The sequence below is a fragment of the Staurois parvus genome, unplaced genomic scaffold (genome assembly GCF_062004578.1).
Source record: "Staurois parvus isolate SC_StPar_1 unplaced genomic scaffold, SC_StPar_1.0 ptg000818l, whole genome shotgun sequence".
In the NCBI taxonomy this organism is placed as follows: Eukaryota; Metazoa; Chordata; class Amphibia; order Anura; family Ranidae; genus Staurois; species Staurois parvus.
Genome location: NW_028318614.1, coordinates 9048665 through 9074490, shown reverse-complemented (window position 1 = coordinate 9074490; position 25826 = coordinate 9048665). Strand labels below are relative to the sequence as shown.

At 41.7% G+C, this 25826-nt stretch overlaps 1 protein-coding gene across 2 annotated transcripts in view; it reads left to right on the top strand.

Annotated features, from left to right (window-relative positions):
- DAGLA (diacylglycerol lipase alpha) overlaps positions 1 to 25826 on the top strand; it is a 75486-nt gene that overhangs the window by 19600 nt on the left and 30060 nt on the right. Inside the window, exons 1-4 of one of the 2 annotated variants that reach the window (XM_089655042.1) lie at positions 9116 to 9191; positions 9741 to 9878; positions 23269 to 23480; positions 23561 to 23662. In XM_089655042.1, the coding sequence (XP_089511168.1) occupies positions 9784 to 9878; positions 23269 to 23480; positions 23561 to 23662 (409 nt within the window). In that variant the 5' untranslated portion in view covers positions 9116 to 9191; positions 9741 to 9783. Of the gene's footprint in view, positions 1 to 9115; positions 9192 to 9740; positions 9879 to 23268; positions 23481 to 23560; positions 23663 to 25826 lie in introns of those variants that run through there. The other variant, XM_089655041.1, reaches the window with a different exon arrangement.

Sequence of the window (25826 nt, the reverse complement as noted above, 5' to 3'; positions counted from 1 at the left end):
TGGGTATATGTATGACGGTGCCAACATTCCTTTAATTTGGTACCATATAACACAAGGCAAAATATGGAACTTTCTGGGCTCCACATACCAGATAACATTAATTGATTAAAAAAGATATTTATTAATACACATAATTAAATCAATGTTGACATAAAATTATGGCTACCATAGTATTACATTTGATCACCAAATACATTCCCCATGTTCCCATATCAAAATCAATGTATGCACAATCTAAAGCAATGATTGTCCATGTGAGAAAAGCCCAATGCATTTCAATAAATCTTCATTAGGGGCTGGAGTCAAACACTGTGTAGGAAATATACAATATCCATCGTTGATAAATACAAAAACCCATATTGCAAGCTGTGGGTGGCGCTGCAAGTACCACTTGGCCTGACAACTCTTTATAAGAAGACCTAGTTGTAATTGGGGTGGGGGCTATATGGAAAATGAGGTTTGATGTAGGAAAATGCAAATAATGCACTTGGGAGCAAAAAATATGCATGCAAGTTACTTAGAGGACCTCTAGGGCAGTGGTCTGTAAATTGCGTCCCTTTGTTTGCCTGTTTCTGGCCCTTGAGGCAATATTCCTGCCACTGGCATCAACAGTGGGGTATAATTCTTGCCACTGACACCAACAATTTGGTGCTATTCCTCCCAATGACACCAATGATGGGGCACTATTCCTCCCCCTAATACCAAGGATGGGGTATTGTTTACTCATTGGAGCACTGGGCACAGTCCAGCCTCTCTACAGGCTGAACGACAGTAAACTGGCCCTTTGTTTAGAAAGTTTGAAGACTGGAGACCCCTGCTGTAGGAGTCCTAGTAGATGACACTAATAGCATGCAGCGCAAAGCTGCAGCAAGCAAGGCTGGCAGACTGTTGGCATGCATTAAAAAGATGATTTACTCAAGAGGTATAGCTAAAATTCTACCACTGTACAAAACTGTGATTCGGCCACAGCTTTAGCATGCTGTCCACTTCTAGTCACCAGTCCTCAGGAAGGATGTGCTGGAACTGGAGAGATTTAAGAGAAGGGGAACAAAGCCAATAAGGAGAAGTGACACTGAAGAGGGGATATGATAGTGATATACAAATATTTAAATGGGGAGTCTAGCATTGGGAGGAAACTTTTTAAAGTGGTTCTAAAGGCTGAAGGTTTTTTACCTTCTTGCATTCTATGCATGAAGGTAAAAACCCTTCTGTGTGCTGCTTCCCTAACAGGCCCCCCCAATACTCACCCGAGCCCCCTCTCATTCAAGTGATGTGCATGGGAGCCTTGGCTGTCCCGGGACTCTCTCTCCTCATTGGCTAAGGCAGCAACAGGAGCCATTGGCTTTACTCTCTCTCCTCATTGGCTAAGGCAGCAACAGGAGCCATTGGCTTTACTGCTGTCAATCACAGCCAGTTAGGAAAGAGCAGGGCACAGGCCCCAGCCAGGATTCTATCTGCCTTATGGATGCATAGAACAGGGCTCGGGAGCGAGCATGCACCACTGCTGCAATAGCAAGCGGCTTGCTGTTGGGAGCACTGGTCAAGGAGTAGGAGCCAGTAGCGCTGGCAGGGGACTCAAGAAGAAGATCGGGGCTGCTCTGTGTAAAACCACTGCACAGAGCAGGAAAGTATGACATGTTTGTTGTTTAAAAAAAAAAGAACCTTTAATATCGCTTTAATCTTAGGTCTAAAAAAAGACATGTGGCCACACAATGAAGTTAGATGAGTAATGGTTAAATCTTAATCTTCATAAGAGATGTGGAACTCCCTTCTACAGTTGTTGGTGTTAGTGGGGAGTTTAGAAAAGTTCAAAAAGCTTTTAGATGTGTTTCTTAGTGAATTCAATGTACAGGAATATGAAAAACAGTAGAGATACACACAAACACACACTCTCTTAGGTTGAAATGGATGGACCGGTGTCTTTATTCAACCATACCAAGTATGTAAAAGTAGTTCTAAATGTTTTAATTGTCAACTGAGCCTGTTGAAAAACTGTTGGTCCAAACAATGACTGCATACTATCAAATGCAGTCACTCTATGGCCATTATATTGCAACCATAGGTGTCGAGTCTGCTTGAATACAATACCTAGCACTGGAAATTCCTCCATCTGCAATTTTTATTTATTTTTTTATTTTTTGGTTCATTCTACCTCCATCCATTCTGTTTAGCATGAATCAGTTAATTTCACTTGTTCAGCCTGCAACTGAACTATGTATGGCCAAAAGCTCCACGTGCTGGATGAATTGAAGATCTTAGGCCCCTTTTACGTGGGGCAGACTTCAATATCCCCTGCTGATCAGTGTAGAGCAGGCAGATGACAGGTCAGTGTCTGCTCAGTTTATGCAGAGCAGATTTTGAAGCAGAAGGATCCCCTTCTGTGTGTTTGTTTTTTGGGGTTTTTTTTAGTGGACCAGATCGGTCCATAGGGATGAATGGACCATCCGATCAGTTCTGCCTAAAAACTGACAGGCGGACCTGATCAGACCCTTCGTGTGAAAGGGGCCTTATAATATTCATATGTAATAATATATGTAATATTTCCAGTCCTGAATATAGTAGTAAAAAAGGAAATATATACAAACTCGCTATACATTCCCTGTAATAGGAAAAGACTCAGGGAAAGCTATTTGGCACTAGCTACAGTTTTCTTTTTATTTTAGGTGCGTTGGTTTTCTGGCTTCTGGGACCCAATCTTGGATTAAAATGATCTGTTCATGTATATATTGCTCTAAGTGTACCAGTACAACGAGTGCTGTTCATCTTAAATACCATATGTTTTGTTTCCCAGAGTGATCCAACTTAATCCAAGATTATCCACATAATGCTGGAATGAGCTGTATTTGTGACATTATCCCCGGCAGAGACATATCGCCTTGCAGATGTGTGTAAGTGTACATCTATAGTCTAGTAATAGGAAGACTTGTGCAGGGAATATGACAGGAAACAGTTAAGATTGCTGTAGAAGTCAGGGAAGTTTGTCTATTTACACCTGCTTCACCAAGCAAAGATCAAACTGGCAATATTGATTTGAAAGTCAATAGTCCAGACAAAGCAGAGTGAGAGCTGACAGAGGGACAGATGGGAGGCCATAGCAGGTACTGGACGAATCTTTTACAGTGGGCCTGCTCAGAGCATACACTATGGGTGCTGTAGAATGGAATTGACACTGATTTGAAAACATCAGGTAGTGCCGTCTCCCAAAGATATTTGCAGCTTCCAGCTGTTGAAGAACTACAAGTGCTGGCATGCTGAAACTTCTAGTCCCCTACAGGCAACCTAAGGCTCACAAGCTTGCAGAAAAAACAAGTGCCATGCTGCTGCTATCCCTAAACATTATTTTGCTGAACATTTTATACAGGGATTTCCAGATATGGTAGGGAATGCTGAGGATTGTCAATGCCTGCTTATGTACATTATCACAGGTATGTTACGGTCTACGATATAGGTTATGCCAGGGTGTGCTCTCTTTCCTCTCATTGCTAGTTAAAATTACACGATTTTAGTCCTTATCTGAATTTGCAGTTTTAGCTATATAAAAACATCTATTGCTAAATTGGGATTAAGGATCAGGCCCTCCTTTCCCTCTTGTATTGAACTGTATTGTTGCTGTATTGTCTCCCGATATATTGTAAAGCGCTGAGCAAACTATTGGCGCTATATAAATCCTGTATAATAATTATAGTATATGTGGCCATATATAGGACTTTTCATTTCTGGAAAGATCAACAAGTCTTTTCTGTATATGCTTGAAATGTTCCTGGAAAATGAAAACAAATGCAGCCACCCATTCTAAGGACTGGCTTTGTGCAATATATTACATTTTTGTTCTCAGGTTTAGTTATACTTTATAGTACTGTGCACTGATGCAGCTTACAGTATAAGCGTATGGATATATAAAATATAAATTTGCAAATTTGCTAACAACATGTGTTTTTAAACAGTATCTCAATCTTTTTTTGTATTAGCTTCCAGTAATTCCTTTCAGCAGCATTCAGAATGGGAAAGGAAGAAGCAATGTAAGCCATTCAGGCTTTACAGCAATGCACATACACTCAACGGCCACTTTATTAGGTACAACTTGCTAGTGCGAGGAAAATATCCTCCACACCATTACACCACCACCAGCCTGAACCGGTGATACACAGCAGGATGGATCCATGCTTTCATGTTGTTTATGCCAAATTCTGACTCTACCATCCAAATGTTGCAGCAACCAGTGTGCCCATTCTCCTCTGACCTCAACAAGGCATTTTTTGTCCACGCAACTGCTGCTCACTGGATATTTTCTCTTTTTTTGGACCATTCTCTGTAAACCCTAGAGATGTTTGTGCGTGAAAATCTCAGTAGATCATCAGCTTTTGAAATGCTCAGACCACCCTGCCTGGCACCAACAACCATGCCACATTCAAAGTCACCTAAATCCCCTTTCTTTCCCATTCTGATGCTCGATTTGAACTTCAGCAAGTTGTCTAACCCCTCTAGATGCCTAAATGCATTGAGTTGCTGCCATGTGATTGGCTGATTAGCAATTTGTGTTACCAAGCAATTGAATAGGTGTACCTAATAAGGTGGGCTGTGAATGTATATGTTAACCTTACAAATTGCATTCTGATTGGAAGAGAGAGGGCACGGAGATAACCTAATTAAGAGAGCTGCTATTCCTTGATTATCCAGTCATAGCCTCAACCAAGCTTTAATATTTTGGTGCCAGTTACATAGTTAGTCCATTTGAAAAAAGACACATGTCCTTCTAGGCAGTGAAGAAATAACAGTAGTCATAACCCGTTATCTTCTCTGAATTGGAAAATTGGCATATTTATATTTTACATTTTTGGCTGGTATAGTAGATCAGTCATGTATACTAACAGTTTATTTATTTGCCTACGCTTTAAAAAGGAATAATCCCTTTATCCCTTCTTACCTGTTATACTGAAAACATGTTCTCCTCCATTATAAATCTAGTGTTGTACAGCTGTGATCCACCAATCTGCTGCCACGGGTTGGGTTTCCATGCCGCCATCTTCTTCTCTGACATCATCATTAGCCTGCTGTCTTTTTCCAGGTTCTGCAGCTGGCCCCTGATCACTGCCAGGTCTTCCCAGTGGCCATTGTGTGTCCCTGCTATTGCCTCCTCCTAAGATATGTGATGTGGATATCCCATGAGGCCATCAAAGCAGAAATATGTCATTCTCACCTAGGTGAGAATAAAGGCAGGGCCAAACAAAAAAAATTAAAAAAAATAAACAAATGGAAAAAATTGGACTTTCCTTTTGCGCATTGGGTTCAGAGTGAAAGGATGTAATGTGAATCTAGGAAGTGAAGGTCTTCTTTAAGCAGCGATGGGTCTTGCGCGAAAAATGTTGAATCATACAACAAAAATACTGCAAGGGTCTGCGCATGCCTTTTTGAAAGATTAAATTCTTCCTAGTAGACGGGCAGATTTATTTTAGGAGTTTTTCAATTTGTTTGTGAAAGCACATTTCTTCATTTCTTCTTCTACTTCTTCATAAAGGGCTGTCTAGCCAGAACTTTTATTTCCATGATAGGTGGATACTGGTGGGCTGAATCACCCTTTACTTACTTTTGTTTCTTTGGGAATTTAGTGATAACATCTGTCTTTGCTTCCTCCCGCTGAATTATTCACAATGTAAAATAACTGTAAAATCCTACTACCAGTAAGATATAACTAATGATAGCTGGAGTAAGTTGAAGGACCTGGTTTTGGAGATTTCAGTTACACTTCCTGCCTTGGTGACTATTCTGTCTGGTACAGTAAGCATGGAAAATACTCTATATGGCCAAATGTTTGTTGACACCAGACCATTAAACTGATAAGAGCTTGTTGGATCACCCATTCCAAAATCGTAGGTATAAATATGAGGTTCCCACCACCCTCTTTGTTGATAAAACTGCATTCACTCTTTTTGGATGGCTTTTGACAAGATATTGGAGTGGGAATTTGATCCCCTTCAGCCAGAAGGACATATGTGAACTCAGGTACTGATGTTGAATGAGGGGGCCTGTCTCCCAATCACCTTTGGAATAAAATGGAGTCCTGACTAATAGGGCTGAGGTGGGGGCTCTGTGCTGGCCACTCGAGTTCTTCTACACCCAACTAATCAAACCATGTCTTTATGCAGTTGGCTTTGTGCACAGGGGTGCAGATGTTCTGGATTAGAAAAGTGCCTTCCCAAAACTGTTGCCACAAGGTTGGAAGCATACAATTGTCTAAAATATCTTTGTATGCTGTATCATTACCAGTTCTCTTCTATGAAGAAAAAGAAAAAACTGGTCACCTACCCAGGTCTATAACTGGCTTTTTATACAGTTAACATGGAAGGCGTCACAGAGTAAAAAATAGGACTATCCAGTTCAACTTGCCAGCCTACCCCAATCTAATAATGGCTATTGTCGGCAAGGAACATGGATAAGTATAACTTATCAAAAGAGGGGGCTAAGAAAGCCAGTTCAAACTGCCAGCCAGTTAGCCAGCTATCAAACCAAATTAACCTGTCTAAGAACATGCGTTTAAAAACAGGGGTTTAGTTAGCACACATTTGCAAATACATTCGTAAGCCACAGAGCCACATCACGGCACCCTGAGTATCTGTGGTCCTAACTCTATAAATCTTGAGTCCTCACAATGGAGGCACATGCATTTAAATGGATAGAAACAAGGGCATGTCTTCTATGAAGACACTTGAACTCATTGATTTGGAGAGGTCTCCATATATTTCAAGTCATATTGTGTAGTTCAGCACAACCTTCCTGCCTCTACCCAAAACAATTAAAAAAAAATCTTGGCTAGGTTCCAGTTTGTCTAGCTTTGTACTGTAATACTAAACAAAAAGACAATAGTTCTAGTGAAAATGCCTTTTAAGTCAAATGTATACAGATCGTGTCTGCTGGCAATGTAAATATTACATGTAGTTACATAGAGAAGGGTTATTAGTCCTTGTTTGTTCACGGTTATTAACAGAACTCAGTGTAAGTATTCTGTTAGGAGCCTAAACAAGAGTTATGAGTATGAAACATTATTTCAGCAGTTCTTAACCTTTTTACTCCAGAAGAACCCCTAAAGCATATTTCTCTTACATTAATGATCACTAGGAGTAATGCACACCTTTCCGTGGTAGTGCCACCCCTTCAAATAGCTAAAAAGATCATCAGTGGCATGCCGCTGCCTCTGTCAGGTGATGTCAGATATGAAAGTTTCCAAGCATCATCAGATGGGAGGTCAGTCAGCCACAGCTTGAGAAACCCCTAGCAATCTCTGAAGGAAGCCTAGGGTTCCACGGAGCCCTGGTTGAAAATGGCTGCACTAGTTACTTCAATAGAAAATTATAAAGTGTATCTGAAGCCAAAATCTTTTCTAGGTTTGAATAAAGTGTGGAATGAATAAACAACTAAATTTGTTTTCCTTTCTTGTCGAAGAGACACAACAGGAAGCCAGAAGAAATGTCTCCACAGTGAGGGAAAATCCCCTTTTAGACAGTTGTCCCCACTATATATTCCTTTCTGTTTCTGTTCTAGGGACAACTGTCTAATGTTGGATTTCCCAATACTGTCTCCTGTCACCAGGACAAATAGAAAGGATGAATCACCCAGCATTGACAGCAATAAAAACCTTACAGGGATTCTAGTCTTCTCTACTCTCAAAAAAAAAAGTTTTGAGCTAAAGATGCTGATAGCAGAGTAATGAAGCAGCAGACAAAAGTGACACTTTGTGCTCTTAATTGAGACAAGTACACACTATAGAGCAGGGGTCCTCAAACTGCGGCCCGCGGACCACATGCGGCCCGCCGAGGACATTTATCCGGCCCGCCGGCGGGGGGCGTATTTGCCGCAAGGAAGGGACACTAAGTACAGGTGCGGGCAGGGGGCTGCTGTATCTTACCTGGCTCCGTGTCCCACGATGATCCAGTCCAGGAATCGCTGCTCCTTCATTCACTCCGGCCACTGCCTCACTCGATGTTCGCGCTGCCACTCAGCTCTGCCTCCTCACCAGTGATTGGGCGCCAGAACTGTAGCTCAGGAAAGGCACACAGGCGGCCAATCACCTGCCAGGAGGCGGAGCCGAGCTGCCCTGCGAACATCGAGTGAGGGAGAGGCCGGAGTGAAGAAGGACAGCTGACAGGTAAGTGTGCCGTGCAGATGGTGCTGCTGCAACCAGGTATGCTGGCTGCAGCAGCACCATGCTGTAACAGGGGTCAGCAAGTTAAGAGTCATTGGTGTCAGTGGGAGGAATAGTGCCCCATCATTGGTGTCACTGATACTAATGATGGGGCATTATTCCTCCCACTGACACCAATGATGGGGCACTATTCCTCCCCCCACTGACACCAACGATGGGGCACTATTCCTCCCCCCACTGACACCAACGATGGGGCACTATTCTACCCCCCACTGACACCAACGATGGAACACTATTCCTTCCCCCACTGACACCAATGGCGGGGTACTATTCCCCCCCCCCCCACTGACACCAACGACGGAGCAGGTTATCAGATGATTGTTCCAAAAGCTTTTTTTTTTTTCATGCGATTTTCTCATCATGTATGCTAGGCATAAGTCCTGTGGATTTTAACTTCTCACCTTGATATGTTGATGCTTTACGTTGTCTCCACATGTACATTTTATCTATTTCACATTGCACTTCCCAGACCCTTGATCCTCCTCCCTTTCCCACCATCCCCCTTGTTTGTTACCGTTTTACCTTGCATAATTCTGTATTGACTTCCAAAAATATAAAAATCAAAGTAAAGATATATTTGAACAGATATGTGACTTTTCAAGCAGTTTTTTTTTTTTCATGTAAATCTTGTGAGGCGGAAGGCTGGTAGATGTGTACGCAGAAGTAAGTTCTAGAAAGGAGCGGTCTGCAGGAGAGGATATGGGGATCACTAGTAGCTGATTGTGGTTACTGAAAATGATTTATGAAAGTGACACGTGGTTCTGTGGTTCTGCAATGTGGTTTTACAAGATTGCAGTATTGAGAGAGCAAAACATTTCCAATTAAAGTTAGAGCGGGTGAGGTTCAGTGACGTGGACAACACTAGACATAGTTATGATCTATAGCAGGTGTGTGCATAGACAGAAACAAGCTGAGAAGGGGAAGGAATGGACGTTGGTGGGTGCTGAGCAGAGTGGGAACAGAGGCCACTTGTTAGGCTGTGGCGTCAGAGCTAGTAAGTTTGCTGTACATTCACTATTGTTCAAGGCATGGCCTAGGGCAGCAGAAACAAGGACTCCATATTCTTATTCATGCTAGATACAAAGCAGCAGACAGATGAACCAGCTCCGATTGTAAGCTCTGCAGAGCAAACAGATCTTCCAGTGTCTATGCTCATGATGTAACGTCTACTATGTATTATTGATTACCATCCACTTGCAACTCTTTCGTTCATGATGGCCAACTGTTGATCCTCTCGAATGAGGTTTTCAAAGGTTACCCTTCTCTGAACCAGTTTTATCTGTTGGCTTGAGTAGAGTTTTCTGGGGGTTTTTTCAGAAAGAATTCCTGAGTTTCACAGCCAATATGTTTTCTGAGCGATTAGTAAAATTGTGTAATAGATCAATAAACAGGGTAAAGATTAATAATTGTTTCTGCAAACAGAAAAAGAGATGAAACCTTGATGCTCAGCGCAGTAGTTTGCGTCTATTTTACTGTTGTTACTTGACATCCTTATCCATGTGCTATATTGTCATATTTGATCATTTGTTTCCTTTTTTTGCAGACAATAAAGGCAGGCCGCGGTGACACAGTGCTTGCTGCTCACCATGCCGGGGATTGTTGTATTCCGCCGGCGCTGGTCTGTGGGCAGCGATGATTTGGTGCTGCCAGGAATCTTCCTTTTTGTACTACACAGCACCTGGTAAGTGGTATAGTGATGTTTTTCAAATTACCATTTTATCCAGGATAATATTTATTTAAAGCCCATCTCCAGGCAAAAGTGCCGCACTGCACAGATCAACTGCTCATTTTTTCTATCGGTCAACAGAAAGCTCATACTTGCCAATCCTTTGATCCTCTGGAAAACAGCTCACCTACATGGTCCAGCGGTGGACTGTTCCTGGTCTATGGAGCCTGCTTCGGGCATGATGCAATCAGGAACAGTCCATTATTCAAGACCGCAGGCGTATGAAGGTGCCGGATTGGTCTTGTGCTGGGAGGATCAGGTAAGTGTATCTCCGCTCTCATCTCCTCTAGAAAAAAAACAAGCAGTTAACCCATGCAGTGTTGGCACAGCCACACTGCATAGGAACAAATATTATTGTCTGAAGGTCAGCTTTAATAGAAAGATTGTGATATTGCCTATACATTTGATTTCCCTAACCTTACTGTTCCCTTAGGAGACAAAGGTATCCATACATGCAACTATTTCTTTCATTCAGCCTGTGGGCTAAATAAAAGAAAACTAGCAGATTCCTCTATTCACGCTAAACAGCATGGATGGGCAGATCTTCCCTACTGGCTATTGGATTCCTACATTGGCTGTTAAAATACCAGAAAAGTGGCTGCATCTGATTGGATGAGGCCACCGTTTGGCTGACAATTTTCCACCCGGCTCTATTGTCAAAAGCTGGAAAAAAAACAGTTAAATTTTGTTGAGCTGGGTGGTGCTGACAGAGGTGCCTATGGCTCAAATTTCATCCAAGGCAACAGAGGTGATTGTAGCCGTATTAGTAGTACTGCCTGGACCTTGAAGAAGGGGACATACCCCGAAAGCTTGTCCTCAAAATTGTATGTTAGTGCAAATAAAAAAAGTATCATGTCAGTACTCAATTGTTTCTATTCAAGGCAACAGGAATCGACCGAAATACAAGCCGTGTATGGCTGCATTAAGTGTTCATACAGAGAAAGTAGTCATTCTGTCTGGACCACATACCCACCCCAAATGGCATACTGAATCAGGCAGCTGCACCCTTAAGAATGTTTAGAGCTTCCAGCTGAAATCTTTTATTTTAGCCACTCTTGCACATAGACATTTCCTGAAATACAGCAGGAAGGAAGGTTGGGTACACTTTCTCTTTATAAAGTACATTAATCCTTGAAAGTGAACCTTTACATTCCACAAGCATGTGAACACAGCGACTGTCATAACACACGACTTGAAGAACAATGGCAGAGGAATTTCTGACATGTGGATGCCATTAACAGCCTGCTGACATCTTTTCTATGCTGCATGAGAGGCAAAATGGCAGCCTGCAGAGAGGAAATATCAGGCTATCTAGAAACAGATAGGAGTAGGGTTTTTGTCCACAAATTTTGCACAATTTGAATTGTTATAAGCTTCATAATTCATATTTGGCATTGGTTTTTGTAGACACTGGAGCAAGAAAGGGTTCCTTGAATGGAAGACATGCAGATGACTGTCACTATCTCCCCTCCTCCAATCTCAGAACACTTTGTATTCAGTAAAAAGAATGAATGGAGGAGGTGCAGATGACTGTCTTTATCTCCCCTCCTCCATTCTCAGAACACCTTTTATCCATTGCAAGACGTTTTGTGAATAGAGGAGATGCATAGCGAACAACCCACTATGATCACTGTGGTAAAGTGAATGTTTAGCAGTTACAGTGGTGTCCAGGCCGAATGAAAGTAAAATTTTTACTGGGTGCAGCAGTAGCCAGTATGGGACACCCACTATTACAGGTAATGTATTTGTAGATGACTAATGGAAAAAATAATTTATTTTTCTTGGAGTTCAGCTTTAAGCTGGCCATGCTTTGAATGACATTTGGCTGGTCTAGCAGGGACTAGCTGAGTTTCAGTCAGGGTGTAGGCACCCCCGCTCGACAAAAGTCCAATATTTAAAAAAATTCAGTCGATCAGGGTGCCGCTGTCAGAATGCAATGTTCTGAAGGGGAGGATTCCTCCATCCATCTCAATTGTATGGATGTGGAGTCTGTTACTTGCTTTTTTTTGTTCAATTAGCCACTTGTTGAACAAAACAGTAGATGTGTATGGCTAGCTTTAAGCTGACCCTAATGCTGGTCAGTATAGAAATGTATAGACGTTTTCTGACAACTACAAGTTATTGTAAAAATGATTGCAATGTTAAAGGAAACCAATCACCAACAACTTCTATAGCAGTGGTCGCGGTAGATTACGTTTATCCAGCCAATTGTTTTACTGAACAGCCCTACTAAAGGGATTTTTATATTCATGCCATCTGAAGAAGCAGTGCCCAAAAGGGATGGGCTCCTGTAATGGCTAGTGTATGGATTGGAGGCAGCCTCTGATAATGATTGCTGCTCTGTATTTTCAAATGTTTTCCCAGTTATTTAGAAGTAGAACTATAAGCAAAACTTTTTTTTTTCATTTTGGATAGAGAGGGAGTGTTATAACCCTTGTCAATTTTTTTGCCATCTGTATCCCATTGGGGAGATATGCTTTCTCTACCTGCCCCATAGCCTAAACAGGAAGTAAGAGGAAGTCTCTACAAACTAAAGGAATCCATTGGACCCCCAGGTCAACAAAAACCAATGGCCCTATTAGAAGATTTCTGCTCTATTACTTTTCTGGGGACAACCCAAAATTTGGGATTTTCTTTTACTTTCACTTTCAATGATAATGGTAAATAGAGAGGGTGAATTTCTGTAACAGGGGCATAGACAGAAATAAAAATCTGACAGGTGTTCCAGTCCATCTCCACTCTGTCCAAAACCCCCCCCAAAAGTTGTGCAGGCACATCATAGGTCTAAATCATTCTGGATTTCTATGGAATCTCTGTAGCCAGTAAAAGGGCTGTGGTATGTAGTAACCCATAACAACCTGACCTAACCGGACTTGTTGAAAGCTTTCCTGTGATTTAATATGCTGTTTTCCCAAAAATATATTTTGCCAATAAAAGGAAATGGTTGGGGTCCAGATGTGATGTTTTACCCTGCTGAAGATGTTTTTTTCTTCACAAACATTCTGATAGTCAGGTATACAGTGTCATCCTTCCCCGTTACTTATGGTAGTGGCTGGTATGTATCTCCAGGCAAGAAAAACTTTAGCTTGTATTTGCATGCATCAGTATTCCTTCAGGAAAAACAGGTTGTAGCTCAGTTATCCACCAACGTTGATTAAGTCGGCACATACTTTGGGAGTCCGGACTTGCAATCTATCAGTATTATCAGCCTGAAGAAGGGAGTGACTTCTTTTGAAGAATTTTGGCAGCATCAACAGGTTAACTTAATTATACAGAGTTCAAACACTCGGCACATTTTGATTGTGAGCACTCTGTGAAATATTGCTTTTTAATTTTTGTCCACATGTACACTTTAAAGCAGAATTAAACTCTGCTAACAAAATTTGATTAAATGGTCCCCCTGTATTACCATGCATCGCATACTAGCACATTATAGCAAACTTTCTTGTCAAGCAGAGCCCTCCAGCGACACGACATACTGTCTCTGTTCCAGGTGCTTTCATCTTCACCTGGTCTTCCTTCTGCGTCTGCACTGTCTGGCCATTTGAATGGCTGGGCTGCAGTGAAATCACTCCAATGTATGGGAGTCACAATTGCAGCACGGCACTCTCTGCTTTGAGGGCTCACTCAGCATGCACTGAATACAGAGCGAACTGTGCATCCGCAGTGACATACAATGCTGTGAAAAAGTATTTGCCCCCTCCCTGATCCTTTTTTTTTTTTTGTTTTTTTGCATATTTGTCACGTGTAAATGATTCGGATCATTACATTTTAATATTAATTAAAGTTAACCTTAGTAAATACAAAATGCAGTTTTTAAATGATGATTTCATGTATTAAGGGGAAAAAAGCTGTCCAAACCTGCCTGGCCCTATGTGAAAAAAGTAACCCCCTCCCCCCTTGCTAAATCATGAATGAACAGTGGTTAAACACATTTTTTGGAAAGCTGCAATAAATTTCACTTTCCACACCCAGGCCTGATTACTTCCAGATCTGTTGAATCAAGAAATCACTTAAATAGAAGCTGTCTGACAAAGTGAAGCATGCTAAAAGGTCTCAAAAAGCAACATATCATGCCGCGATCTGAAGTAATTCAAGAGCAGCTGAGAAACAAAGTAATTAACATATATTAGTCTGGAAAGGCTTACAAAGCCATTTCTATGCTTTGGGACTCCAGTGAAGCACGGTGAAAGCCATTATCCAAAAATGGAGAAAACAGTTGTGAAACTTTCCAGGAGTGGCGGGCCTACCAAAATTAATCCCAAGAGCACACGATGACTCATCCAGGAGGCCATAAATGAACTCAGAACAACATCTAAAGAACTGCAGGTCTCACTTGCCTCAGTTAAGGTCAGTGTTCATGATTCACCAATAAGAAAGAGACTGGGCAAAAATGGCATCCATGGGAGAGTTCCAAGGTGAAAGCCACTGCTAACCAAATAGAACACAAAGGCTCATCTCAAATATTCTGTGGATTGATGAGACAAAAGTTGAACTCTTTGGGAGGTTTATGTCCTGTTACATCTGGCGTAAAACTAACACAGCATTTCATATAAAGAACATCATACCAATAGTCAAATGTGGTGGTTGTAGTGTGATGGTCTGGGGCTGCTTTGCAGATTTATGACCTGGACAACTTGCCATAGTTGATGGAACCATTAATTCTACAGTCTATGGGAATGTCTGGCCATCAGTTGGTGACCTCAAGCTCAAACGCACTTTGGTTATTTAGTGGGGGGTTTAGGGGGCAATTACATTTTCACATAGAGCCAAGCAGCTTTGGGCAGCTTATTCCCCTTAATAAATGAAATCACTGTTTAAAAACTGCATTTTGTATTTGCTCAGGTTATCTTTGTGTAATATTAAAATTTGTTTGATGATCTGACTCATTTAAGTCTGAAAAATATGCAAAAAAAAAAAACGAAGAGGCAAATACTTTTTCACAGCACTGTAATTGGCTTTTTCTGATGTCAATATCTCCTAAACCTTTCAAGTTTAGGATATATTCACTGTATCAACAGATAAGCCTGAATATAGGGTTACCTGTGGGTACAATTGAAATATCTGACTTTTCTACCACTTTTAGTGAACCTGCCTTCAACCCTATCTAAACCTAAAATTTAATAGAAGGTGCCTTTTGTTACCTCTGATATCTAGAAACGCCCCCAGTGTATCCATTATCTGATTGCTTCCTGCTCAGTGTGGAACATAAGCCCTACCAACTACCAGTACTGTATACTGTGGATGTGCTTTACGAGGGTTCGGGAGAGTTGGTGGAACTGCTGCAGGTGGGAGAAGCTTGGGTACCAGTTTAGATCTTCCATGGTAAAGTGTAAGAAATCTGAAATGGACACCCAGGAGCATTTTATGGATCTATGATAAATTGCACAGGGCTGTTTTTGGCTCTTCCCTTTGCTGGTTTGTTACATTTCCCTATATTTTTGCAAATAAATCTATTACATTTTGGCTGTGTGGATGTCAAGGTCCTACCTCTTCCCAGAGGTTATGTTACTCCATGTGCTGGCATCCATCTTGGATTTCTGCAGAGCATGGTGGGAATCTTTTATGCCTTCAGATCTCTGAGGTCCATCCCCCAGAGGGGTGTGGCTGATTACATATAAGCCTGTGGTCCGCACATGCTCTTTGCACTTGTGTCTTTGTGTTGCTACAGCTCTGTTCTGACTCTCGTGACTCTCCTGGAATCTGACTCGGCTTGTGACTTGACCATTCTTTGTGTTCTCCTTTGATCTGAACCTCCGTTGCTGAACCCGGCCCGTGACCTGTGATTCTTGTCTGCTGTCCTGTACCGTTTTGTTCCGTTGTTGTCGACCCGGCCTGCCCGACTACTCTATTGTCCTTTCCACCAGCTACACACCATTGGCGGCGGCCATTACCGCAACTGGGGTGTCTCGGGGGCCGCGACCTGGTTCCTGGCTGAGTCAAGTCCATCCCCACCATCAGGGGCCCTGGTGAAGGGCAGCCTGGGACTTAGACTCCGCGCCCTGAGGTACTTCGGTCTGTGGGTGTTGGTTGTCGTCAGCCAGTGCGTTACATTGTTATTAGGCCTGCCTGTTCGTTCCTCAGCTCCTGCCCTGACAGTGGACAATTCAATGGTTATTGTTACATGGAGAAGTTTTAAATAATTATGTTCTGTCTTATTGTATCAAACCTCACTCCTTTATTTTCTTATATACATAGTGTAGTATATGCTTCATCATACTTGGGAATACTCTAGGTTGGTAGAGTGTATTTCTAATGATGCAAACAGAAAACATAGAGCAAAACCAGCCATTTCCAAATCTAGAAAAAGTCACAGATTTACAGACGTGAATCATTTTTTATTTTTGTTTTTTTTTTTTAACTGTACAATGATGGTCTTGTGTGGCAATTTGGCCTTTGCCCTTGTGTCTGAGTTTGGATGGCACATACTTGCATGTTAATGTTTAATATATATTTGTATGTTAATGTTTAATAGCAGTTAGGCCTTTTGCATGTGGCTGCAACAGGGCTGTACAACATACATCTGGGTGTATATTTTTCTGTGCTTCATTGACAGGTGGATCATGCAGCCACCCTGTACAAATCATTGACAGGCTGGCTAAAACTGTGGCTGTACAAGTATTTAGGAAAATCAGATTGTTTATATGTGTACCGGGATTTATACAGTGCCTTAAGCACAGACCCACTGCATTTGGTGTAGTGCATACTTCCCTGTACACATGTAAACAGCAGGATGTACGAATGTACCCGTACAGCCACTGCCTGAGCCAGCCTGTCATTGATCTGCCCACCTGCCACTCCTTGGCAGAGAAATACAGTGCCTTGAAAAAGTATTCATACCCCTTGAAATTTTCCATATTTTGTCATGTTACAACCAAAAACGTAAATGTATTTTATTGGGATTTTATGTGATAAACCAGGGGTCTCCAAACTATGACTTTCCAGGCGTTGAGTAACTGCAAGTCCCATGATGCCTTGCAAGACTCTGACAGCCACAGGCAAGACTCCCAGAGGCAGAGGCATGATGTGACTTGTAGTATTTCAACGACTGGAGGGCCACATTTTGGAGACCCCTGTCATGGACCAACACAAAGTGGGACATAATTGTGAAATGGAAGGAAAATGATAAATGGTTTTTGAAATTTTCTTACAAATAAATATGTGAAAAGTGTTGCGTGCATTTGTATTCAGCCCCCTTTACTCTGATACCCCTAACTAAAATCTAATGGAACCAATTGCCTTGACAAGTCACCTAATTAGTAAATAGAGTCCACCTGTGTGTAATGTAATCTCAGTATAAATACAGCTGCTCTGTGAAGCTGTCAGATGTTTGTTAGAGAGCATTAGTGAACAAACAGCATCATGAAGGCCAAGGAACACACCAGACAGGTCAGGGATAAAGTTGCGGAGAAGTTTAAAGAAGGGTTAGGTTGTAAACAAATGCTTTGAGCATCTCACAGAGCACTGTTCAATTCATCATCTGAAAATGGAAAGAGTTTGACACAACTGCAAACCTACCAAGACATGGCCATCCACCTAAACAGTCAGGGAGGGCAAGGAGAGCATTAACCAGTTCCCAACCGCGCTATAGCCGAAGGACGGTTACAGCGTGGTTGTCTAGTTCTGGGACGACGTCCATGGACGTAATTCCAAAACACCCCCCTGCACGCCCCCCACGGCTCACACCCAGCTCTGCCGGTGATCGCTGTGTCCTACGGACACAGCTGATCATGGGATACGGTAAATGGCCAATCACGGCGGCCTGTTACCACGTGATCAACTGTGTCCAATGACACAGCAGATCACCAGGTAAATACAGTTGCCGGTTATCGGCTGCACTTTCCTCATGCTGTGACAGCGTGTGGAAAGTACTGCCGAGAACTGGCAATTGTTAGTGAAGGGATCAGCACTGATCATCAGGGCACTGATGATCAGTTCCCAGCAGTGCCGCCCACCTGTGCTAATCAGTGCTGCCCACCTGTGCCCTGAAGTGCCACCCACCTGTGCCCTGTAGTACCACCCAGCAGTGCTACCCACCTGTGCCCATCAATACCACCAAAAGAAAGCTATATTTGTGTGAAAAAAATGATAAAAATTTCATATGAGTACAATGTTGCATGACCGCGCAATTGTCATTCAAAATGCAACGGCGCTGAATGCTGAAAATTGGCCTGGGCAAGAAGGGGGGTAAAAGTGCTCTGTAGGCAAGTGGTTAATCAGAGAAGCAGCCAAGAGGCCCATGGTAACTCTGAAAGAGCTGCAGAGATGCACGGCTCAGGTAGGAGAATCTGTCCACAGGACAACTATTAGTCATGCATTCCACAAATCTGGCCTTTATGGAAGAGTGACAAGAAGAAAGCCATTGTTGAAAGAAAGCCATAAGAAATCCTGTTTGCAGTTTGTGAGAAGCCATGTGGGAGACACAGCAAACGTGGAAGAAGGTGCTCTGGTCAAATGAGACCAAAATTTAACTTTCTGGCCTAAAAGCAAAACGCTATATATGGCGGAAAAGTAACACTGCACTTCACCCTGAACACACCTTCCCCACCGTGAAACATGGTGGTGGCAATATCATGTTGTGGGGATGCTTTTCTTCAGCAGGCACAGGGAAGCTGGTCAGGCTAGATGGGTAGATAGATGGAGCCAAATACAGGGCAATCATAGAAGAAAACCTGTTAGAGTCTGCAAAAGACTTGAGACTGGGGCGGAGGTTCACCTTCCAGCAGGACAACGACCCTAAACATACAGCCAGAGCTATAATGGAATGGTTTAGATCAAAGCATATTCATGTCTTAGAATGGTCCAGTCAAAGTCCAGACCTAAATCCAATTGAGAATCTGTGGCAAGACTTGAAAATTGCTTTTCACAGACCCTCTCCATGCAATCTGACAGAGCTTGAGCTACTTTGCAAGGAAAAATGGGCAAAAATGTCCCTCTCTAAATGTACAAAGCTGGTAGAGACATCCCCAAAAAGACTTGCAGCTGTAATTGCAGCGAAAGGTGGTTCTACAAGTTATTGACTCCGGGGGGCTGAATACAAATGCACGCCACACTTTTCAGATATTTATTTGTAAAAAATGTTAAAAACCATTGATCATTTTCCTTCCACTTCACAATTATGTGCCACTTTGTGTTGGTCTATCACATAAAATCCCAATAAAATACATTTACGTTTATGGTTGTAACATAGCAAAGTGTGGAAAATTTTAAGGGGTGTGAATACGTTTTCAAGGCACTGTACATTTACAGTGTATGCTGCGTGGTCCTCTTGGGGTTGTGTGCAGGAGGCCTTAAACTTCATGAAAACTATTTTGTTGTGACTGTCATACAGTAGTGTGCAAATGTTTTAGGCAAGCGTAAAAAAAATGCTGTAAATGAATGCTTTCAGAAAAAAGAATTGTTAATAGTAATCTTTGTAAATTAATAAAATTGAAAGTAGTGAACAGAAGCGAAATCCAGGTCAAATAAATATTTCATGTGACCACCCGTTGCCTTTAAAATAGCATCAGTTCTTCAGTTTTTGAAGGAACTCGGCAGGTAGGTTGTTCCAAACATCTTGGAGAACTAACCACAGGTCCCCTATGGCTCTGGCTGCCTCAGATCCTTCTGTCTCTCCATGTAATCCCAGACAGACTCAATGGTGTTGAGATCAGGGCTCTCTGGGGGCCAAACCATCAATCCCAGGACTTCTTGTTTATCTTAATGACTTTGACTGTATGTTTGGGGTTGTTGTACTGCTGCAGAATAAATTTGAGGGCCTGTCACAGTCCTCCCTGATGGTATGACATGATGGATAAGTATCTGCCTGTATATCTCAGCATTGAGGACACCATTGACCCTGACCAGATCTCCAACTACTTTGCAGAAATATAGTCCCATACTTGCAAAGAGCATCCACCATTCTTCACTGTTGCCTGCAGGCAATCTTTATGGTACTGCTCTCCAACCCTTCGGTGAACAAACTGCCTCCTGCTACAGCCAAAAATTTTGACTCATCAGTCCAGAGCACCTGCTGACATTTTTCTGCACCCCAGTTTCTATGTTTTCTTGCATAGTTGAGTCACTTAGCATTGTTCCATGTCGGAGGTATGGCTTTTTGGTTGTAATTCTTCCATGAAGACCACTTCTAGCCAGACTTCTCCAGAAAGTAGATGGGTGTACCTGGATCCCACTGGTTTCCACCAGTTCTGTCTTGATGGCACTGCTGGACATCTTCCGATGTCGAAGGGATTTAAGCATGACGTGTCTTTCATCTTCTGCATTGTTTCCTTGGCCAACCAGTGCATTTACGGTCCTCAACATTGCCCTGTCAATGGCATCCTCAATTCTGAGAAATACAGGCAGATACATATCGATCTTGCCATACCATCAGGGAGGTGTGTGATTGGCCCCAAATTTATTCTGCAGCAGGAAAATGACCCCAAACATTCAGCCAATGTCATTTAGAACTATCTTCAGCATCTTCATTCAAAAACTGTGTGCAAGTGTACCTAGAAGAATTGATTTTGTTTTGAAGCCAAGGGGTGGTCACACCAAGTATTGATTTAATATAGATTTTTCTTCTGCTTGCTGAAATTGATAAAAAGTAAACAATTGAAATATATATTTTTGAAAGCATTCTTCTTTTACAGAATTTCTTCACACCTGCACAACGTTTGCACAGTGAGGAATGAGAGGTTAACCTGTAATCCTACTGCTATTGTGTACTAGATTTGTTTTATTGTTTGTTATATGGATTTGTTTCAAGAAAGGTGGATTTTGTTTCTGGAGTGCAGCCATCCAGATCTTTGTTTTCATGTCTGTAAGCCGCTCTGTGAGTTGGGCTGTGAGGTGCAGCAGCAGCAGCGTTCCTTTTATTACATATGCAAAATATTACATCTTTGCTTTTGGGTTTATTATCACTTTATGATTGATTGCATTTTAAAGGGACCATAAACCTAAAATGCAGTCTGATAAACAAGAGGTGCAACTTTTCTACACGTCTTTATATATAAAGTTTCAGAGCCATGTCAGAGATGAAGATAATTGAGATTACATTTAGGTTTCTACACATAACAGTTATTGAAAGAAGTCCAACTCCAACATGCCTACTTTTGTAGGTTTTACAACAAAAACCTTGCATACCAAAAACCAAACACAAAAAAAAGAAACAATACAGAGAAAAAATATAATAAAAGAGACAGCAGCCTTGTAATAGACATAAGGATATTAACCACTTCTTGTCCGGCCCATATATATAAATGGCTGGATGGGAGCACTGCAAGAGCAGGTGGCCATTTATAAACGTCCTCCCCGCTTCCCTGCCTGCATGCGGCACCGAAATCTGGTGCACCGATCGCTGTACGGGAGCTCTGTGTGAGGTCCCGATCATGTGATCACTGATTGGGCAATCAGTGATCACATGAATAGTAGTAAGCAAGATGTAATTTCTGACTTAATTGCTTACTACTTGTGAAATCTGTGAATTATCACAGAGGTCACATGGTACAAGGCTATTCACAACAGCCTTGTACCATGTGACAAGCTGTGACCAATCACAGTTCACACAGTATTTCTCAATGGCTGCAAGAATGCAGCCAGAGAGAAGGAGAAATGATTGCTTTTACAGCCTTTGTGGGTATAAAAGCAATTAGTGTAAAAAAAAAAAAAAAAAAATCTTTATCACCCCTCACAAGTAGTACAGTGTCACTATGGTGACACTGTACTGCTAGGGTGACAGTAAAAAGAAAAAAAAAACCCATAAATAATATTTAAAAAAATATATAAATGTCAAAAAATGTTTTGGAAAATTATAATTTTTGGTTCTAAACTAATCTGGGTTTTTTTTTTACTAAAAAGATAGATGAATACATTTTGGCCAAGATTTATGAAGAAAGATTATTTATTTGCAAAGTGTTATAAGAAAAACACTTTTTTTTCAAAATGTTTGGACTTTTTCATTTATATATCAAAAAAAAAAATCCCAGTGGTGAATAAATACCACCAAAATAAAGTTTTATCTGTCTAAAAAAAAAATGCTAAAAAAATTCATATGGGTACTGTGTTGCATGACCGCGCAATTGTCATTCAAAGTGTGATAGCGCTGAAAGCTGAAAATTGGCCTGGACAGGAAGGGGGTAAAGGTGTCCGGACGTGAAGTGGTTAACAATAAGTACAAACACTTCATAAATGGTAAACATATGGATATCACCAAGCTGATTATCTCAGTGTTGTGTGACGCACTACACACTCCCTAACTCTCACAGGGGACAACGAGTAACTCAAGATTTTGTGATGTAAACCATAGCAAGTATTGTATATCAATGGAAAAAATGCCACTGTCCTAATGCTTACACAACCAGTGCTTACCTTTAAATACGTGCACACCTGCCATTCAATTAACCATTGGAGACATGTCAAGTGACCATGCATTTCTAGGATCACAAAAGCCAGAACATGAGCCAAGTGATTGGTCAAACCCTTTAACATTAAAAAAATACACCATGACACTAAAGCCAGCAGAGCTAGGCCTGGGGTCTGCAACCATGGATTCCATAGCTTTTCAAATCTGCAAGGGGTACCCCTTTGTTGAAAGATGTGGGACATGCCTACTTTAGATACCTATTGACATAAGTTGATTTTCACAAGACCCACCCAGCAATCACATATCCATTGATACAATATGAGCAACAGGTATAACAAAGCTATCTTATCTTGGCAAGTTGGAAAACATTGATTGGGCAGGTTGGGCTTTCCCAGCCAATCACTGTTAGATGGTGCAATTTTTTTTCTTGCAACTACGGGTTTCAGTAAATAAAATCACTTCATTCCCTCATCAACACAGCGAGTGGAGCCATTGTGTTCTCCTGGTGGGGTTGGGGGCACAGGGAGTCGTCCCTGCTGGGAGAACACAGTGATTATTGCTAGCGGCTATAGCTGCTGGCTATAATCGCATGCTGAAAATCCGACATACTGGTTGTACCCAAGTCGATCGATGGCTCAACCTGAGTACATTCAGCCTGCCCCTAGATGGTTTAAATCTTGGCCAGACCCTGCTGAACCGGCTGAGATTCTAACCATTTATGGCTGGCTTTAGCCCTGTCTGTAAACATCCAGATTTGTCCAATATAATCACTCAGCTTCCAGGTTATCAAGGAAATATCTGTACTCTCCATAGTGTTAGAGAGCTGGTATTACTACTATAAGCAATGTACAGTATTTGCCAATAGCAGCGTTAATAGATTTTGACATCTATTAATTTACAATGGATATTACAGGCATTTTATTTTGCTGGTTCTTCACATGTAATTGTGACATTTCTGCTAAATACAGCTACGTGAATACTGTGTTCTTTGTTTTCTTCCAGGTTTGTAATCCTCTCTGTGGTCCTCTTCGGTCTGACCTATAACCCCCATGAAACATGTTCCCTGAACCTGGTGGATCATGGCCGTGGGTACCTGGGGATTCTGCTCAGCTGCATGATTGCAGAGGTAGCTATCATCTGGCTGAGTATGAGAGGAGGAATTCTGTACACCGAGCCCAGGGACTCCATGCAGTATGTGTTATACGTGCGGCTTGGTAAGTGAGCACCGCATCTTTTTGTTTGCCATAAGGAAAGCAGAAGCCGTATTCACCTGTATATTCTTTATTCCTTGTAGCAATTCTGGTGATTGAGTTTGTTTATGCAATCGTGGGTATTGTCTGGTTGGCTCAGTATTACACATCCTGCAATGATATCACAGCAAAGAATGTTACACTTGGTAAGTGAAATCTGGGGTCTTATATGGCAGGTATGGCTAGTTTTTACTAATTATTGTGTGTTTAAAGTGGAACTAAACTCTCAATCAACACTGGCTATTTTTAATCCTTGTGCTGCTAGCATTAGTAAATGGTTAGGAAGGTATATTAGATTCTACTTGTTTTAAACTGATGTCATAAATCCCAGGAGTCTTCAGGAGGGGAGATGGGATTTTCTTGGCTAAGCACACCCTCCTGCATTAAAATAAACTCATAAAGTGACACAGCGCAAATAATAATAATAATAAAAATTGTGTAAAAAATATATATAAGTCCAACAAACAAAGTCCCAAATTATAGTCCAATGTCCCAAAAAATTGTGACAAAAAGTATAACGCTAACACAATCTTCATAAATGTTCCAGCGTGCTCACATCGTCATTGAAAAAATTATTTATTCCACACTCACCAAATACTGTGAATTCTCAAGCTGATATTGCTTTGAGAAACAAAAAAACAGGCATGCAGGACTGAGCTAAGGGCAGAGGGATTCCAAGACTTAAATGCCCTATGAATAATCTGCCCTTACTCAAGATGGCCACGGCGAGAAATTAAAGGGGTGCTTTTCAAATTGATTTCTTATCAAAATAAAGCATGGAGATATGGATGGATGTGTGAGTTTACTTTGAATATTAAAAATTAAATAAATTGCGTTTTTTATTTGTGGTGCTCAGATGCAGTGTAGTTCCACTTTAAACAAAGTCTGTTGCAATTGGTACATTGTAAGTGAAGAAAATTATGCTGTAAGGCACACTTGTTGGGGTGACATTCAAAATGATAGTACCACAGACTGTGTGCTAGCACAGGCTGCGTATAACAAGAGTTAAAATGTGCATTTTCCAGTATGTTAACTCACTGCATAGGTGCGGGTCCAGCCTAAAACTGCATGTTATTCTGTAAAGAGGACAAATCCAGATGACTGAACATGACCAAATACTGGGGCACACTGACAGCTGATCCTGTCACTAAACAGAACCCATCATTCTTGCCCTACACACAGTAGAAATCAATGCAAATCTTTGTGTTAGTGTTGGATTGGGCTGAGAAGGGTTAACACCTCTGTCAGTTTTTTTTCTGTATCCCCATTTGGCATGGTTTAGCGTGTTACCTGTCCCAGGTGGCACCAGTAACTGGGACATGCAGGGAGAAAGAAATTTGAAGAGCAGTTCTCTTCTAACACTTTCTCATTCCACTTTTATTATAATTATAGTGGAAAATTAAAAGAGACGTTTGGATTTCCGTAAAAAAAAAACAAATTCATACTCACCTAGGTGATGCAGCATCTGTTCCCCATAGGCTCTAAGGCTGAAAATGAGCAATCAAACAATCCTAAATTTTGGGTTGTCCCTTGAAAAGTAATAGAGGGGAAATCTTTCAATGGGGACACTAGTTCTGGTGACCTGGGGTTCCCCAAGGAATTCCCTTAATATGCAGAGATTTCTTATCGCTTCCGGTTTGGCTATGGGACGGGAAGTGAAGGGACATCTCTGCAATGGGACACAGATGGCAGAAGAAAATCTGACAGGTCTACCAATTATTACCTTCCCTTGCTCTATCCAAAATGAAAAAAAAGTTTTGCTTATAGTTCTACTTTCAGTATTAGTTCAGGGGTAGGCAACCTGTGGCTCTCTAGCTGTTATGGAACTACATTTCCCATGAGGCATTGCAAAGATTACAAAACTGACAGTTACAGCTATGACTTGCAGAGGCATGATGGAACTTGTAGTCCTGCGGCTCTCAGGTTGCCTACCCTTGGTTTAGTCAATAACTCATTTTCATACTAGCTGTATTTAAACTGGTTGCAAACCCTTACATATACCCATTGAAGTGACTAGCTTTGGGTGATACACAGAGATGAAACAAACGCTCCTACGTAAGTTGTACCTGTTTATCTGCGGTCATCTCTTATCCACAGCCCTTTAAACTGTACGGTTTACACAATGTTTCTGATCGTCAGAAGGCAGGGGACAGGGACCTGAGGTCACACGCTGCACAGCATAGAGCAGGGAGCTGAGTGTAATCCGAGACCTCAGTAGAGGGAATTTACACGCCACCGTCTATGCAGTCTCATAGGCAAACATGCACAGCTGAGGCTATCAATCACAAGCTGTGTGCTAAGGCTCCACTT